This window comes from Mustela nivalis (assembly GCF_964662115.1).
Source record: "Mustela nivalis genome assembly, chromosome: 2".
In the NCBI taxonomy this organism is placed as follows: domain Eukaryota; kingdom Metazoa; phylum Chordata; class Mammalia; order Carnivora; family Mustelidae; genus Mustela; species Mustela nivalis.
The window spans coordinates 8,711,228-8,727,609 of record NC_139021.1 but is presented as its reverse complement, the minus strand read 5'-3'; the positions used below and the strand labels follow the sequence as shown (position 1 = coordinate 8,727,609).

At 48.5% G+C, this 16,382-nt stretch overlaps 2 protein-coding genes across 2 annotated transcripts in view; one reads left to right on the top strand and one right to left on the bottom strand.

Moving 5' to 3' along the window:
- The window catches only part of TG (thyroglobulin), a gene marked incomplete at its 5' end in the record, with an annotated part of 236,556 nt that overhangs the window by 185,618 nt on the left and 34,556 nt on the right, over window positions 1-16,382 (top strand). Inside the window, one exon of the mRNA XM_082719073.1 lies at window positions 15,760-15,924. Coding sequence (XP_082575199.1) covers window positions 15,760-15,924 — 165 coding nt within the window. The remainder of the gene's footprint in view (window positions 1-15,759; window positions 15,925-16,382) is intronic.
- Window positions 1-16,382, bottom strand: part of SLA (Src like adaptor) — an 81,823-nt gene that overhangs the window by 38,289 nt on the left and 27,152 nt on the right. The window lies entirely within an intron of this gene.

The window sequence follows — 16,382 nt, the reverse complement described above, 5'->3', positions numbered from 1 at the left end:
GGAGTTCAAGATATTTGGGAGATGTGTGACCTTGCACAGGTGTTATTAATCCTATTGCCTTCCCAGGACTGTGGGTCTGTAGAACAATGTGTACAAACCACCTAGCACAGTGCAAGGTACATACATGAATGTCCCCCTTGCCCTTCAAAGTGGTGCATGCTGTTGAGAAGGCAGGTGAAGGTCCAACACATGACCATTGATCCTCACCTGAGCCTACCCCAAAAGAAATGACCCATAATTATCCACTAATTAAATGGATAAATGAAGGTCCTGCACCTGCCTTCTGATCAAAAGCCTGTACATTGTGAATGCTGAATTTTACCTCTGGGGAAGATAGTAAGCTAACCATAGGCATCATCTGAGAGACATCAGACCCTCTTGTTTCTCTAAAGATGGCAGTTGTTTCTATTTCTGGAACCATCTCCAAACATGGATAAGTGGTCCATCTGGATGGTCTGAATTCTCCAGCAGACAGGGGACCCACATGTTATCTGATTCTCTGTGTTTCTCTGAGAGGCCTCTTGACATAACAGTGTTCTCAGGAGGGAAAAAAGTGAAAGCTTTCTTCTTCCTGCACTCTGCCGTAATAAGTTGCACAAAAGTGTTGATTCACTGGACTTGTTGTCTTTGGTCATTGCTCAACCTAACCCACTAACTCCACTTCGCAGGGGAGACCTTAGCTCTTCCCAGCTTTGTGAAGGTTGATAAAGAGGTCACCGGGTTTCTCAGAGCTCAGGAAGTTCTCTGAGTGGGTCTTAAGTTCATTCTTATAACTTTGCTTGCCTTACAAACTTCCTCTCGTGTACGAATATACAACCTCTTTTATTCCCTAGACCTAACTGAGCCACTCATTTATTCAAATGACAATTATATTAAATGAATATTAACTTCTGGCCAGCTGTGAGGCTAAGCTTTAGGGAGATAAGGGTGACGGTGACACGTGCCCTGCCGCCCAGGAGCTCAGTGTGAGTCAAACAGGGTCCTGGAAGGAACCGGAACCTTGATGACAGGGCAGCATGGTGGGAGCTCCGGAGATGAGGGAAGCCAGATGAAATGGCTCCTGCTTGCAGGGAAGCCAAGGCTTGATGGAGGAGTGACATTCAGCTCAACCTTGAACATGAGAGCTGTCCATCAAAATGGGACATTTGGCAGGGCCAGCCGGATGTTCGTTTTGTGCTTTCTCATTTTGTTTTTCATGATGGGGATGACTTCAGTGACATCTTTTCTGGAAATGGAAGTGACTTGGGGATCTGCCACTCATTTGTCATCCTGCCTCCTGTGATCTCTTTGTCCCTCCTGCAGCTGGGACAAGCTGACCACTTGCCCCTCCTCAAACCGGTTCTGTCCAGTACTGTTCTTCCTCATCCTTGCCCTCATGCAGATCCTCATCTGGTCCACACTGCCCCAACCTGCCTTCCCAGTCATCGTCCCCTTTCTCCGCTGGCTTTTGTCTTGGACTTTACTCCTGTTGTTCCACCAACTAGAATGGCTTCCCCCTCATTTGGGGATCTGCCAGAATCAGGGATGAGTCTCCAGTTGGGGCCAACCAGGGCTTTGATGGAACTTTCATCTTACTGAGTCAGAGTCTGCTCCAAGGGCTCATGTTCCCTTCACACCCTGCAAAAGGTGGGGCCAAGCTATGTCGCCACCACCCACCCCCGCTCTTGTCCTCTGCCCAGAGGTGGAATTCTTCGATTATCCAAGTGGGTGGTGCCTGAGGCTGTTTCATGGCATGTGGCACTGGTGGGCAGGAGGGATGGCAGCTATGGGGCCATCCATCTGCCGCTGAGCCTTGCCAGAATGGCTTGCCACTGTCCCAGAAGCAAAACATTTGCCAATCATTTTTATTCCTATGAACTGAGCAGGCCCTGTGGGTCTGTGGTGATGTCCCAGCTGGACTCTTTCTTCAGCTGACTGAGAAAAGGGTCTCTTCCTGTTGTCAAGTATAATCATCTCCAAACTTTCAAGTATGCACCCAGACAGTAAGAGTTTTGAGTAAGCACCCCCATATATGAGCATTTAATCATTAATTATATATGTAGGTGACTCTGCAAAGACACACATTATAAATATAAAAATATTTTTTAAAAAATATTTTAAAAGGATAAGACTAGTTAAATAGTACATTCTAGAATTTTCTTTTTGTGTTCCAGTGAATTATCTTGGGCACTTCCTTTGGGAGACCAAGACTCTAACAGAAACAAAGGAGACAGGTATCATTGCTAAAAAAAGAGGGATCTCAATGAGGAGTTTTGAAAGGCTGCATGTTATCTTCCCCACAGCAAATATATAGTCCAGCTTCTGGGACGGGCACAGAGGCCCTTTTGTGAACTCCGCTTAAAAACAAAGACCAGAGTGTTGCTTCCCATGAGAAAGAGGCAGTGCATGATGGCACTGGGTGGCATCAGGCTCCAGGAAGAGAATTTGTTCAAGGGTCTCTCATTAACACTTCATCTCTCAGCCGGCCTGTCTGCCAAAAACTGTAAGCTCCATGAAGTCAAGGAGCCCAGCTGTTCTGTCTGTGACTGACCCCTGGCATCAGCACTTCTCACAGCCCAAGCGACCAGGGTGGATGAATGGGAGGGAAGGACAGAGGGAGCAGGTTTAAGACAAAAATAAAAACCATAAAAGCCTCCCCTCCCTGTAGATCAGAAATTTTCTCAAGTCCTTCTTCGCTTTCTGATCCCCCCCAGCTGCTATCATACCAGGGTGCCCCAAGATGGGCACAGAATTGTCCTGATAAATGCCTAGCTCACCGCAGCAGAGCAGCCTGAGTCCTGAGGACAGCCCGGGGACAGCCGGGCAACAGCCAACACAGCTGGCTGGACACGTGGCCATCAAGCCTCTGTGATCAGCTTCTCATCGTGAACGGAGTCAGGTCTTCTGAGCGCCCTGCCCTGGCATTTTCATCTAAAACATAACAAAGGCACTGGCCCATCCACCTCTAAACGTGCTTTAATAGCACAAAATGGGCTTAAGATCTGTGACAGAGCAATGATGGCTTTTGCTGGTGTCCTCTCCAGAGCTTTCATTCTGTGATGCCCTAGCTTCTGGGAGATGTGCTTTTTGTACTCACAATGAGGTCCTGCTGCTGGTACCTAAGGAAAGCAAGCTTGGAACTGGCTGTGATGTGATCTTAAAACGGTGTCAGGCATTCATAAGTGCCTGGACGTGTGTGAAATTGCTAGCCGGTATCTACTTCATCGCCCGCCGAGCCACAACTAATTACACCAGCAGTGGGCGGCAGCCAAGGGGGACGGATAGGGACAGACAAGCTCAATGGCTTAAAATAGCCTTGGCCAGAACAAAATTCAACCGTGGAAGCCTTTTTTTAACTGGAAGATATTTCACTATTTCTTATTTTAGTTTGAGTAGCACTAATATTAAAAGTAGTATCAACTGTGTTCTGCCTGGTGCTTTAGTTGATTTCATTTGTAGAACTCTTTGAAATATCGATTATGATTTTAATGATTGCTTCTTCTTATTAGAAACCTAACACATACACATACTTTCGCTGTTGTCTCCTGAATTCAACTCAACGATAAACGAGGTGAATATTCTTCTTACCCTCATTTTACATCAAGGACGCTGAAGCATAGGGAACTTAAATCACTTCTCTAAGGACAAACAGTGGGTAAGAAGGATTGCTGGACTTGAACCTGGACTGATGAGCCCCATTGCCCATGCTCTTGATGCCACACCTTGAGAAATAATAGACCCATTTTATAGATGGAGAAACGAAGACCCAGAGAGTAAAGCCACTTGCCAAGATGTCAGTGCAAGATTTAGTAAGATCTCTCTAATCCTGATGCTCATGCTCTGTCCCTTTTTTCTATGACTATAGTAAATTTTATCTGTTTCTACTCGATGCATTTGAAAGGGATGGTGTTAGAAAGGATGCATACCTATTTAGTTCATAGAGAGGCATCAGCACCTTAGTAAACGTCCCCTGGAGTGTCTGCATGGGAAAGTTTGGGGAGACAGTCTCCTTGAATTACGGGCCAGGGGCTGTCAGGGCTGTCCTCTGTACAGGGTGGGGGCTGGGTTCTCACCTCACACACCACTGGGGCTAACACAAGCTAAGGAAGGAGTGGCTAGCATTGAGCTGTGTTGAGCACAGCAGGCCTAGTTGGGGAGGGCTGGTGTGTGAGGCTCAGGCACCAGGACTGTGGTCTGATCCCACCCAGGCAACTCAGGTCACGCTCCTTGTGTGGTGTCCTCTGAGGGGCTGCCCTGACCCCACTCTGGCACAGGAGTCGGCCAGCTCCTCCTGCACACTCAAGGCCATGCACACCCACAAGAACCTCAGACCATGTGCATACACCATGCTTATCTAAGGTGGCGAGCCCTTTCTCCTGGCTGGGAGCTGGCCGGTGGCATTTCCTGAAGCAAGGAGGGAGGAGGGACCCGAAGGAAGGGAGAAATGGAGAGAGGGAGGCAGTCAGAAACGACTGGGAGGAAAATGGTGATTGGACATGACTTTCTCACTTCTAGAAGTCTTTGCTAGCTTCAGCGATATTCTAGACCCTCCTGTCTCTTGGGGAAATTCTTCGTACACCATGGCTGACTGCAGGAGTCAAACTGGCAGGGAACACAAGTGGCTTGGTCCATCCTGTGGAGGATAATTGAGGTGGCAAGACTTCTACTCTGGACCAGCTTTCTTGCTCGGGGGGCACCTGCTGGGGGATCACTCTCCACCTCCATCTTTCTACCTTTAAATGAGTACAAGGACACAGCTCTGGGCAACGGCTGCCTGTGAATGCCTCCACATGCATCAGCTTCACCAATCTGCACAACACATCTCAGAGGTACAGATAAAACTCTACCTTTGCAAAACGGATTTGGTGATGTTAGTTGATTTCCCTGAAATGACAAAGCCGCCAAGCAACAGAGCAGAGATTCAAACGCATCTTTCTGATTTCTAAATTCATGCTGTTACTGCTTTTCTACACTGAGGGTTGTTTGCAAGGGTTTAAGAGAGGGACAAGGTGGAATTAGTCAATGACATGCTGGCGTGCAGGTGTCCTGCAGGTTGTACCAACACCAGAACCAAGACCGGCAGAAGTATTAGAAGCCAGGCTGCGTGCACGGCTCCTCACAGGACACATTTCTTGCGCCTCTTGCAAAAGTCTGTGAGGCAGGTGCTCCAGAGCTGAGAGATGGAGGCGTGGAAATGTAATTTGTTCAAAGCCAAAGAGAAAGAAGGCAGCAAAGCTACAGTTCAACCCCAGGCTGTAATCCTCAAAGGCCAGTGCATTCCTTCTCCCCTCTACAGGTGCACTGGTCCCTTTTCTGGGCCAGCTGGTCCCTGAAACAAAGCTAGAGCATCAAGTGACTGGAAAGAAACACCCAGGCACTTTTGCAAGCTCTAATTATGAATTTATTTTTAAAAGGCAACCGATACCAATGCAAATCGCTGACCAAGAATGAAGGGAGAGACTCCCTGCATTTTATAAAATCCCTTTGCAATAAGGGGCCCATCCTTGCGGCTGCCATCATCGGTGTCACTTTCAACGGGGGATCGCGCTGCTGGCGAAATCCGTCCTTTTTCAGTGGCAAGCATTTAAATGGTTTCTGACAGCCAGAAGGTGATGGAGACAATTAGATATAATATTTGTGACAGATGGAAAAAGGCATTTTGTCAAGTCTGCAGGCACCTGGAAGAAAACCACGGCAGGAGAGCAAGCTCCACTCTAAAGGGCAGAGCCAAGGGCTGGTTCCTCTCCCCTCTCCACACTGAAGGGCCTAGGAGTGCCCCCCCTCCCCCGCGCCACCACATTGGAGTGCTCCCCCGACAGATGCGTGGGAAGGCCTCTGGACTGTGCCTCCATCAGTAAAGAGGACAATTGTGTGGCTGAGCCCCATGAAGAGCAGGGTTTGCCGAGGTGTTTGGAGAAGGAAGGAAGAGTATAGAAACTTGCCTCCATCGTGGTTCCCTTTGGCACAGGGAGCAGTGGCTTTGGAGAAAAACAGCCTGAATCCAGCTCCCAAGCAGTGAGTGACTGGGGACAGGTCATTTATCCTCTCTGAGCCTCTGCCACTCTTTCACTAAAGGGACACAGTCCTCGATCCTCAGTCAGAAGTTCAGTAAGCACACCCTGGAAACAGTTTGTAAGGGGCAGGAAACACAGCGGGCTCCCCCTAACTGCTGCTACCTTTCTTCACTCTCCTCCATGTGCAGACAGAGCCAGTCGGCGATTTAGGTTTACAGACAAAACACGGCAAGGCACAGCCTCTCTGGAGGGCACTTTGGCAGCACATTGTGAAAAAAAGAAAAAATGTTTTTAAAATATTTTCATATAGAATGCAAAGGTTAAGTGATGGTTTCTTAACTATGACTCCAAAAGCTGACTTCCTCAGTATTAAAAACATTGAGCGGCAAAAGCTACCATCAGGAAAGTGAAAGAGACAGAAGGGGGGAAGTGTTTATGAATCATATATTTGGTAGGGGACATGTATCTGGAATATATGAAGAATGCTTCTAACTCAAGACCAGAAAGACAAATAACCACATTTAAAAATGGGCAAAAGATCTGAACGGGTATTTCTTTAAAGAAGATCTATGAATGGCCCCTAAGCACATGGAAAGATGCTCAACATCATTAGACGCTAGGGAAGTGAAAATCAACACCACCACAAGATCACTTTATACCCACGAGGACTGCTGTGCTCCAAATAATTTTTTAAACAGATGACAAGAATGAGAGAGCTTGTGGAGAAATCAGATCATTCAAACCTTGCTTGTGGGAATAAAAATGGTGCAGCTCCTTAAGGAAACGTTTTGGCAGCCTGTCGGGAGGTTAAACACAGAGTAAACACATAACCATGCACTCCTACTCCTACGTACACAACTGAGAGAGTTGAAAACCCACACACACACACGCAAGCACACACACACACGCACACAAGTGAACAGCAGCATTACTTACAATCACCAAAGAGTGGAAAGGACCCAAATGTCCACCAGCTGATGAGTAGATAAGCTAAACATGGCGTATCTAGGCAATAGGATGTGATTCAGCAATACAACGGAACAGAGGACAGCCACATGGACGAACTGGAAGGATCCAGACACAAAGGCCATGTATTGCATGATTCCGTTTATATGAAATGTTCAGAATAGGCAAGTCTGCAGAGACAGAAAGTAGATTAGTGGTTGCCTGGGGCTGGGAAATGACAGCTAATGGGTTCATGGTTTCTTTGTGGGACGCTGACAGTGTTCTAAAATCGGATCATGGTGACGGTTGCATGACTCTGAATATAACTAAACACCCTTGAACTGTCTGCTTTAAATGAGTGAACTGTAGGCTACGTGAGTTACATCTCAATAAAACCACTTCCCCAAGTTAGCTCTAGATGCCAAGAAACATAACCTTAAGACCTACAAAATGTTCATCGTACATACATGATAGAAAAATATTTTCCTTTCATATTTTCACACTGTATCTCTTTAATGAGAAACCGCTAGAATGTTACAGTAAGAGCTCATGCCACACATTGTTTATCATCTGTCAGGAAAAAGGGATACTTTCTGACCTAGGCATGCCTTCGTATCAGGAAATTATCACAGTAATGTGAACACATTGGCTATAAAGGTGTATGTACGTTGCAGGTTTGTCTAGAACATAGTAAAACTGGAAGCAGTAATAGCTATCATTTATTGCATATTTACCATTACATGAAAATCATCTCATTTCTTCCCCCACAACCATACTATGTGGAAACTCTCTAGATCATTACCATCCTTCTGACAGTTGAAGAAAGAGTCTCTGACCAGACATAGACAAAGCAGAGCTGGGATTTACATCCTAGTCCCTCACGTCCCACCGCCCAGCAGGTGCTGTTGCCCTCTCTGTGACTCTTCCCAGCAGCCTAAGCACCCGATTGTGCTACGGCTTTAGAAACAGTCTTGTAACTGAATAAGCAACGGTGCAGAGTGAAATTCATAATTGTCAGGTGAAAAAGACAGGTTTAGAGCCAAAATGATCTCACTTATTCCCTGTGTATAAATACATAAATATAAATAGACCCACACGCACCTGTAGGCACACGCGCACGCTAACAGTATTCGACAACTGTGTTCCTTTGTTGGGAGGGCTATGTGTAATGTTGATTTTCTTTGTTTTGCTCACCTAGATTTTCTATTGTGGATTTTTGTGCCGTTCTTTTTGCTTCACAAACTCTAAAAGTTGTTCTATTTAACCTTTAAGTAAACTAAGGTAACACCAATGGATGTAGAACAATACACATCAGCCTTTTCCTAGGGCGTGAAGGGGATTGGCATTTCGGCCAGACTGTGATGACAACCAGGCTGGCCGTTGGGACCACCCCACACAGTCGGGACCACCTCCCTTCTCCCTCAGGGGTCCTCCTTCTGTCCCATGCCTCATTACCTTGGCCACGCCACATGCTCAATGATCAGCTTACATGGTAAGTGATAACAAATGCTTTCTTCATAACAGAAATCAGTTACATTTTAGAAGAGAATTGATCTTTTAAATGTCATTTAGTTGTTTCTTAGTTACAAAGTCAATATGAATTCATTGGGAAAACAGAATAGCCTGAAAAGTACAAAAATCCAATAAAACTCATCCACTTCTCCCTCACCTTGAATTAACAGGGGACTCTGATAAAGGGGACCCTGATAAAGTTGGACTATCCCAAGAAGCTGGTGGGGCCATTTGCAATGGGTGAGGGGCAGAGGATGTCCAAGAATCTCTCATGACCTCCACCGTCTACTGAGGCAGCACAGCATCATGGCAAAGCTGCAGCATCTTGGGGCCAATAAGTTGGGCTCTTCACCTCTCTCATCCAGGATAAGCACATTACTAGAGTTCTTTGACACACTTTCCTGAGTCTACCCCCAATTCCTTTTGGAATAAGGTGAGGAATATACAAAAGAATGATTAAATAAGTCTGATAGTTTCTTTTTAAGTAATACTGGCTCTTTCTACTTCATAGGATGGCTGTGGGTATTTAAGACAATGTAAGGGAGAGGTGCTTGGGTGGCTTGTTAGCTTAAGTGTCTGCCTTCAGCTCAGGTCGTGATCCAGAAGTCCCAGGATGGAGTCCCGCTTTGAGCTCCCTGTTCAGCACGGAGTTCTCTTCTCCCTTTCTCCTCGCTCTGCTTGTGCTCTTCCGCTCTCTCTCTCTCACTCTTGTTCTCATTCTCTTTCTTGCTCTTTCTTAACTAAATAAATAATTTTTTTTTTTTTTAAAGACAGTGTAAGCAAGAGCTCTACATAAAGCAGAATGTGGTCCAGTTAAAAATTCATGCCAAAGCAACCCATTCCTGCCATGGGAGAAGCAGCCTGTCCCCCCTTTCCCTGTCCTGGCCATCCCTGCTAAGATCCTATTTCTGAGTCACCAGCCACCAGCCTCTCATGAATGGAGTGGGAAATAAGGGTCTGTGATGTGTTTAGTTGTCACTGTTTTTCGTGGTAGGCAGTGCAGGGAAGGTGGAGACAGCAAGCTTCATAATCCCAGTCGTACAATGTTTAGTCCCAAGACCTTGCACAAATCACTTAGCCACTCCGGGGCTCAGTCTCCCCATCTGTGACGTGGGGATGCCAGTCCTTACAGGGCTGCTGTGGGGATCACATGAGAAAAAGTGCATGAAAGATCTGGCTCTCCAAAGGTACTTTACCAGTGTTGAGTTCTCTTCCACCTCCCTTGAAAAGTTTATATAATTTAGAGATGGCAAGAGGAAGCAGGGGGAGGTTGAGAGGTCCCGCAGGGCTCAGCAGGGAGGGAGCATCAACACAGGGAGGGAGCATCCGGATATGAGGTCTTGCCCGCTGTTCATTTCCCTGAGCCACAGAGAAACCAGGCTCGGGTTTTGACTTCTGGCATCAGCCATGACTTATAAAGGACTACCCAACTTTTGACGCTGAAAATTGATTTCCAAGGTTTAAAGAGTGGTAGTGTGGGTGGCTCAGTGGTTTAAGCCTCTGCCTTCGGCTCAGGTCATGATCTCAGGGTCCTGAGATCGAGTCCCGCATGGGGCTCTCTGCTCAGTGGGGAGCCTGCTTCCTCCTCTCTCTCTGCCTGCCTCTCTGCCTAGTTGTGATTTCTCTATGTGTGTGTCAAATAAATAAATTTTAAAAAAATCTTTAAGATTGGTGGTGTGGAATTAGCCAGTGAAGTGCCAGCATGCAGTCATCTTCTGATTGTACTAATGGAACGAAGGGCAACAGAGGTATAGAAGCCAGTAGAACATTTTCTCTGTCCCAGTTCAGTACACAGTACATTTCACGAATGCCTTGCAACAAATCTGTGCGGCAGGCACTTTACAGCCGGGAGTCGGGTGCTGAGGCTTAAACGGGTGAAGAAATGTATACCCAGGCACATTTCTTTACAAAAGAAGGAGGTCATTCACCGAGCCTCCTTTCATATGCTCTTCTCGGCTGGGTTTCATACCAGGACCTGGTGTCAAGGCCCTTCCAGTCAAAAGCAGCACGATAATATCGAGTGGGTGATGCTGGAAGGGCATGAGCATGGGCTAGGTTATAATTGTGGAGTGCCCATCCCAGCCTCTGCCATCAGAAGTGCGTCTTCAGGAAGCTTCAGAGCTCAGTCATTTCCAGAGCCTACGGAGGGCTAAACATGGCTTTTGGTGCCATGGGTGATGATTAGTGACATTGATGGAATGATCAGTGACATTCCTAGAATACTCTCTTTAACACCCTGTTCAAATGCCTTTCCTCACTCCCTATTGCTATCTTCTATGCTATGGGTTAACCTCTGAATTTCATCTCTTGCTAAGGCTGGATTCGAAGTCCTCTCAGCATTATTTCTCACTACCTCTCATGCAAATACAGCTTTTCACTCAGGAGAATAAATAGGCCCATCCGACTGTCTGTCCGTCCAACCATCCATCCATCATCCATTTGTCCGTCCATCCATCCATCCATTCATCCATTCATCCATCCGTCCGTCCGCTTGTCCAGCCCGCCAGCCAGTCAGCCATCATCCTTGCCCTTACTCACACAGTCACTTGCTCACTCACTCAAAACATGCCTTCCTGAGTTCCAGGCCCTGTTCTGGGGATGCTGGGATACTCGGGCCCCAGTTCCTCTCCTCTCTAGCTCATGTGGTTATTCAGTCCCTTGAACCCATCGGCTGTCCCTCTGCATCCGTCCCCAGGAAGGTCCATTTCAAGAAACTCTGGTGTGTGTGGGCTTATCATATGTCTGTGTGTATCTGAGTATGTCTGTGTATTTGTGTGTGTTTCCGCCCATGGCTGAGTGTTTCAGAGTGTGTGTGTCTCCGTGTGTGGCAAGATTGTGAGTGTATCTTTCTGTCTGTGACTGCTTGTGTTCATATCCATGCTTGGATGGAAGCAGGTCCTGGTTCTGAGGTGACTCTAGTGGCTGATGGAGGTCAAGTCTCCTTAAGATGTTCAGAGGCTCCAGGGAAAAAAAGCCGTGGTTAGCAATTGCGGTTTTGCCTCGCTTTATTTTCGAAGTTAAACACACACACACATGCATACACACAAGCGAAAACGTTGCCCTTTAATAGTTTGGTCAGATTAGGATAAGCGTGGGCCCAGGGCCGGATGTGAGACTGCTGTGTGACCAGGTAGGCTGAAGACCCCGCTGTCCCCAGCCCTGCAGGGGTCCTGTTAACCCCCACGGTGCTCACTGCAATCCCAATTCACTCTCCCCTGTACACAGGACCCCCACTATCTTGCATGTGTTCTCATGAGGGCCCTTGCACTACAGCGCATCATTCCCATTCAAAGCGGAGTAGCCAAAGCCCCCAGATGTCTGCCACTCGCCCTCAGTCCCTTCCTGAGGACGTAACGGGGCTGGCGCATGAAGCCGGTCCTTCTGCTGGCTTCAGACAGGGCTGACAGCCTAGCCTACAGACTTGAGACAGGCCTGGGCTGTGGACCCAGTTCTGTCTCCGGACCCCCCCGCACTCCATGCACCCTGTGGCACACCCGCTCTGGCCCCTCCTTTGCTCTCCAGACAAGTGCTTTAAAGGGAGGGCTGAACCGGCCGTTGACTCTTCTAACCACCGATTTTCCACGAAGAAAGACGTTTCCTTCAGTAAGACCGATTACAACAACCTACTTGAGGGAGAGGAAAGTTCTCTAAGCCATGGTGCAGTATCGCTGTAACCCACGCCTTTAACCACTTCCTCACTGTATCGGGAGCTCCGGCTTTTTATAGCTGCACACGGTGCTGAAAACAGCGGGTGCCTTCCCAAAGTTCACATCCCCACAGCCTACACGGCCAAAGCGGGGCCCAGCAGCCCCCAAATTGCAGGGCCTGCAATTTGCCGGCTCAATTTGCAGTTTAGAGCATGGGGCTTTGACCTTGACTGTCTTGAGCATGTGTGTGTGTGTGTGTGTGTGTGTGTGTGTGGTGTTCTCTTAAGACAAAGCAGACTCAGTGGTTCTCAAGAAAGCTGGACCCCTCATCACTGGAAAGAAGCCCCTGGATAAAATCCCTTGGCCCTGGGTGCTGTCCTCCACCCTGTTGAATTCCTGGCTCAGGGCTGGCAGGGTGTTTTACTTCTCAGCTGCTCATTCTCACCGTGAGCTCAGGCGTTAGGACTGCGTGTGTTACAGGGGCTGAAGCGCAGAGCGGGCCACCAGCTGGAGCTCAGTGGGGCAGGAAACTTGCCTTGTGCATTTGGTAGCCAACCCCGCCGACAACAGGGGACTCTGAGCTTACCTAGATGGGCTGAGGACAGAAAACCGATGCAGACGACAGCTCGCTATGTCGGATCTGCAGAGCCCGCAGCCAGCCCCAGTCTGAGTGGCTCAGAGATGTGACAAAGGGCTCCCAGGCCCCAGGATGACGCTGCTGCTACTCGGATCCACACCCCACATGCTCTGCTCTCTCCGGCCGTGGGTTACAATGGGTCTCACCTCGGACTCTGGCCACAAGGTTCCTCCTCGGTCCTGACGACTAAGCTGAGATAAGATGGTAATAATACCACCACCTTTCATGGAGAACCAGCCCAGTGAATCCAGAAGGCTGGCCTGGTGGCTAAGGGCTTGGCCTTGGAGCTTAGCCACCCACGTTCGGACGCCGTTTGGCCTCCACCCAGTCCTGTAATCCTGAGTGAGCCGTTTGCCTCTCTGGGTTGTGAGCCCCTTTTCTATCAAATGGGATGATGATATCATCTGCCTCGTGGGATGGTCGTGAGGCAAAAAGCAGTAACTGTAAAATCTGCAGACACACGAGGAACCCTCTTCCGAGGTTCCCTCTTGATTCTTAGGCATTTCACCCGTGGGGGCAGCGTGGGGAGCTGGTAGCACTGTGTTCATGTGACTCGGGAGGGAAAGAGGCTGGGTCCTTTGTGAAGTCGCTATGTGGAGTCGGAAGCCAGGACGGGGGCTGTGTTCAACGACACGAGACTGCATTGAGCTGCTAAGATTTGGGCCCTCAGGGCTGAGGAGCCAAACTTGCAGCCAGAACCAGCTTCAGCTTCTGCCCTCTCCCTGCCCCACGCAATGCTCCCCTCACTCTCAGCCTTCCAGGATAGCCTATCCTCATTGCGATGCCCATGCTTTGCCAGTGATCCTCAGTACTGACTCGGAAGCATAAGGAACCCTGGAATTTTCTGGAAGCAGTGCTGTAATGTATTCCCTGACTTCAAGAAATCTGTCCAGCTGGAATCTCAAGAGGGTGGGTCTCCCCCCCTCTGGACATCTGTCTGTTGTCTGTTTTGCACAATGGGTAATAGCACCAGTGACTCAGGTAACCAGTATACGTGGGCACCTGTGTTTACAGCTTGCAGAGTGCTTTCCTCTGCTATTTTTCAATGATCCTCTCAAAGAGCCGGGGAGAGCAGCACCCTCTGATACACCTGTTGCTGTATTTCTGGTGTTTTTACCAGTTTCTGACATTTTAGCTCAGGGTAGAGTCTAGAATGGAAATGTGTTCTCTGTCAGCCAGATCAGTGCTCTCTTTACATTGGGGTAAGAGGGTTCATTCTAGCTCAAGAACACAGCACGTTGTTGGGGATATAAAAACACATAAAAACAAATGTGATATAATGTGGGGTTGAATGTATGGCCAAGGTGGGCTGCTTGGACTGGGGTCCTGGCTCTGGTAGTTGCGTGCTGTGTGATGCTGGCCAAGGTCCTGGACCTTTCTCTGCCTTAATTTCCTCCTCTCTAAGAGAAAGGGGTAAATAACATGTACCTCTGAGAGCTGGGGAGAGGATTTAATGAGTTAATATGTACAAAGTGTTTACAACTATACCAGAAACTTAGCAAATACTCAGTAAATGTTAACTGTCATTATTAGTTTTTCTTGTTGCCCAAGCTCCTAAGTCCTGGTACCTATTAGATTATAAATGAGGATTTCCCTTTTTCCTTGGAGCCTCAGTTTGCTTATCTCCAAAATGGGGATGACAGCTGTACCTGCCTCCTGTTACTGTTGCAGAAATTGCAGATGATAGAAAGTTCCTGCAAGGGTGAGTACCTGGCAGGTGTTGTAGGTGGGCAGACCCCTTCATAGAGAGTTTGCTCACAGAGCTAGAACCTCCTGCTCCCCGCCCAGGGTCCTGGAGCATGACAAATTCTGGAGCCCAGTGGCCTGCATCCGTAGGCTGGATCAGACCCTGACAGCATTTGTGACTTTGGTCAAGTTACTGAGTTTTTCTTTAACTTTATTTTCATATTTGTGGAAATGGGGGCAATGACCCAGGCTAACTTCCCCAACCTTGGTGAGGATGAGCGAGATGAAGTGGAGGAGGCTGTTGAGTTAACAGTCGAAGTCCTCGGGATGCCTGGGTGGCTCAGTTGATAAGCGTCTACCTTTGGCTCAAGTCATAGTCTCAGGGCCCTGGGATCAAGCCCAGTGTCAAACTTCCTGCTCAGTAGGGATTCTGCTTCTCGCTCTCTCTACCCCCCGCCCTCTCCAGTGCTCATTCTCTCTCTCTCTCTCTGAAATAAATAAATCAATCTTAAAAACAAAAAACAATCAAAGTCATCAATCGATGGCCCTTGCTGTGTATTATCAGTTTCAGTGGTACCGGTAATTGTTCTGGTGCTGGTAGACCTACGGCCCTCTGCCTCCCTTGTCCCTGATGCCCTCGTGTGAAGCAGCGTCTGAGCTGGGGGTGCTCCACAGACAGAAGACCCTGCGGTTGTACCCTAGCCAAGGCGCTCAGCCTACCTCTTCCATCCTGGGCAGAAAACCAATCCCCCCAACAGTGCAGGCCTGGGGACGGGCTTCCTGGCATTGCTGCCACCTGCATTCCTAGACGGGAAAGCCTCCCAGCCAGCCAGGGTTTGACAGAGACTTGCATTGACTCTGCTGGAAAAATTTCCTTGCACAATGACTGTGTTTCCATCACCTTCTAGGTGGGTTTCTATTTGAAAGTCCAAGTCTGTTTTAACGGAGCCAGGAAACTTCTATTTAAGAAGACCTAAGAGATGAGAGTGGAGGTTGTGGGCATGGACAATTCTGCTCCTTGTCCCTCTTCGACCACCATCAGCCCTTGGCCTCAATATACAAATTTAGTCAATGATCACTCTGTTGAGGGCCCACACTTCTGGGTAAGGAAACTGGGGCCTAGAGAAGGCTTGTTCAAGGTCACATGCAGTGTTGATATGCTGTGGATGGTTCTGACCCCCTGAAGGCCTGTGGGCATCTCCTGAAAGGGTCCTGGGTTTTCTGAGTTTGGACGAATGATGCGGAGTCCTGATGTGGTCCCAAGGTCTCTGGGCTGAGCCAGGGGTATTGGGAAGGAGACCTTCTGGGCTGTTTGACCTGAGTCTGTGTTCTCTCCCAGGGTGGCTCCGTGTTCTCCCCAGCCGCTGTCATCAGCCAAGAGAGGGCTCAGCAGCAGGCAGCTGCTTTCGCAGAGGAGGTCAGCTGCCCCACCTCACCCATCCAAGAAATGGTGTCCTGTCTCCGCCAGAAGCCTGCCAGCGTCCTCAATGACGCCCAGACCAAGGTGGGCACTTGTGTGTGAGCCAGGGAGGGACATGCTCTGATCTTTTCCAAATGGAATACCAGGCCTAGAAAGGAGACCTAACCCCCCCGCCCACCCCAATCCATGGCTGCAGAGTCAGGCGGATGGCCGGCTGGAGCTGGAATGCACACTCCCTGACCCCCAGCCCCATGCATGGGCCTGGCATGTAACGGACCAAGCATGGGTACTCAAGGTGAATGGTACTCAAGGGTCTCTGAACATTGGATTTTAACTGTAGAATATAAATGTAAAATATAAGGTGGGCCCTTATAGAGTAGGAAGATAAAATGAAGTGACACGTGTCAAGGACTGTGCCAGGACTGTGGTGGCACTCCGGAAGGTCACAGCCACCCAGATTGAGCACAATGGTCATACCTGTAGTGGATTTGAGCTACCCCATGCTCTTAGACAGGACAGCTATGTGAGCCACGTGCTCTGTT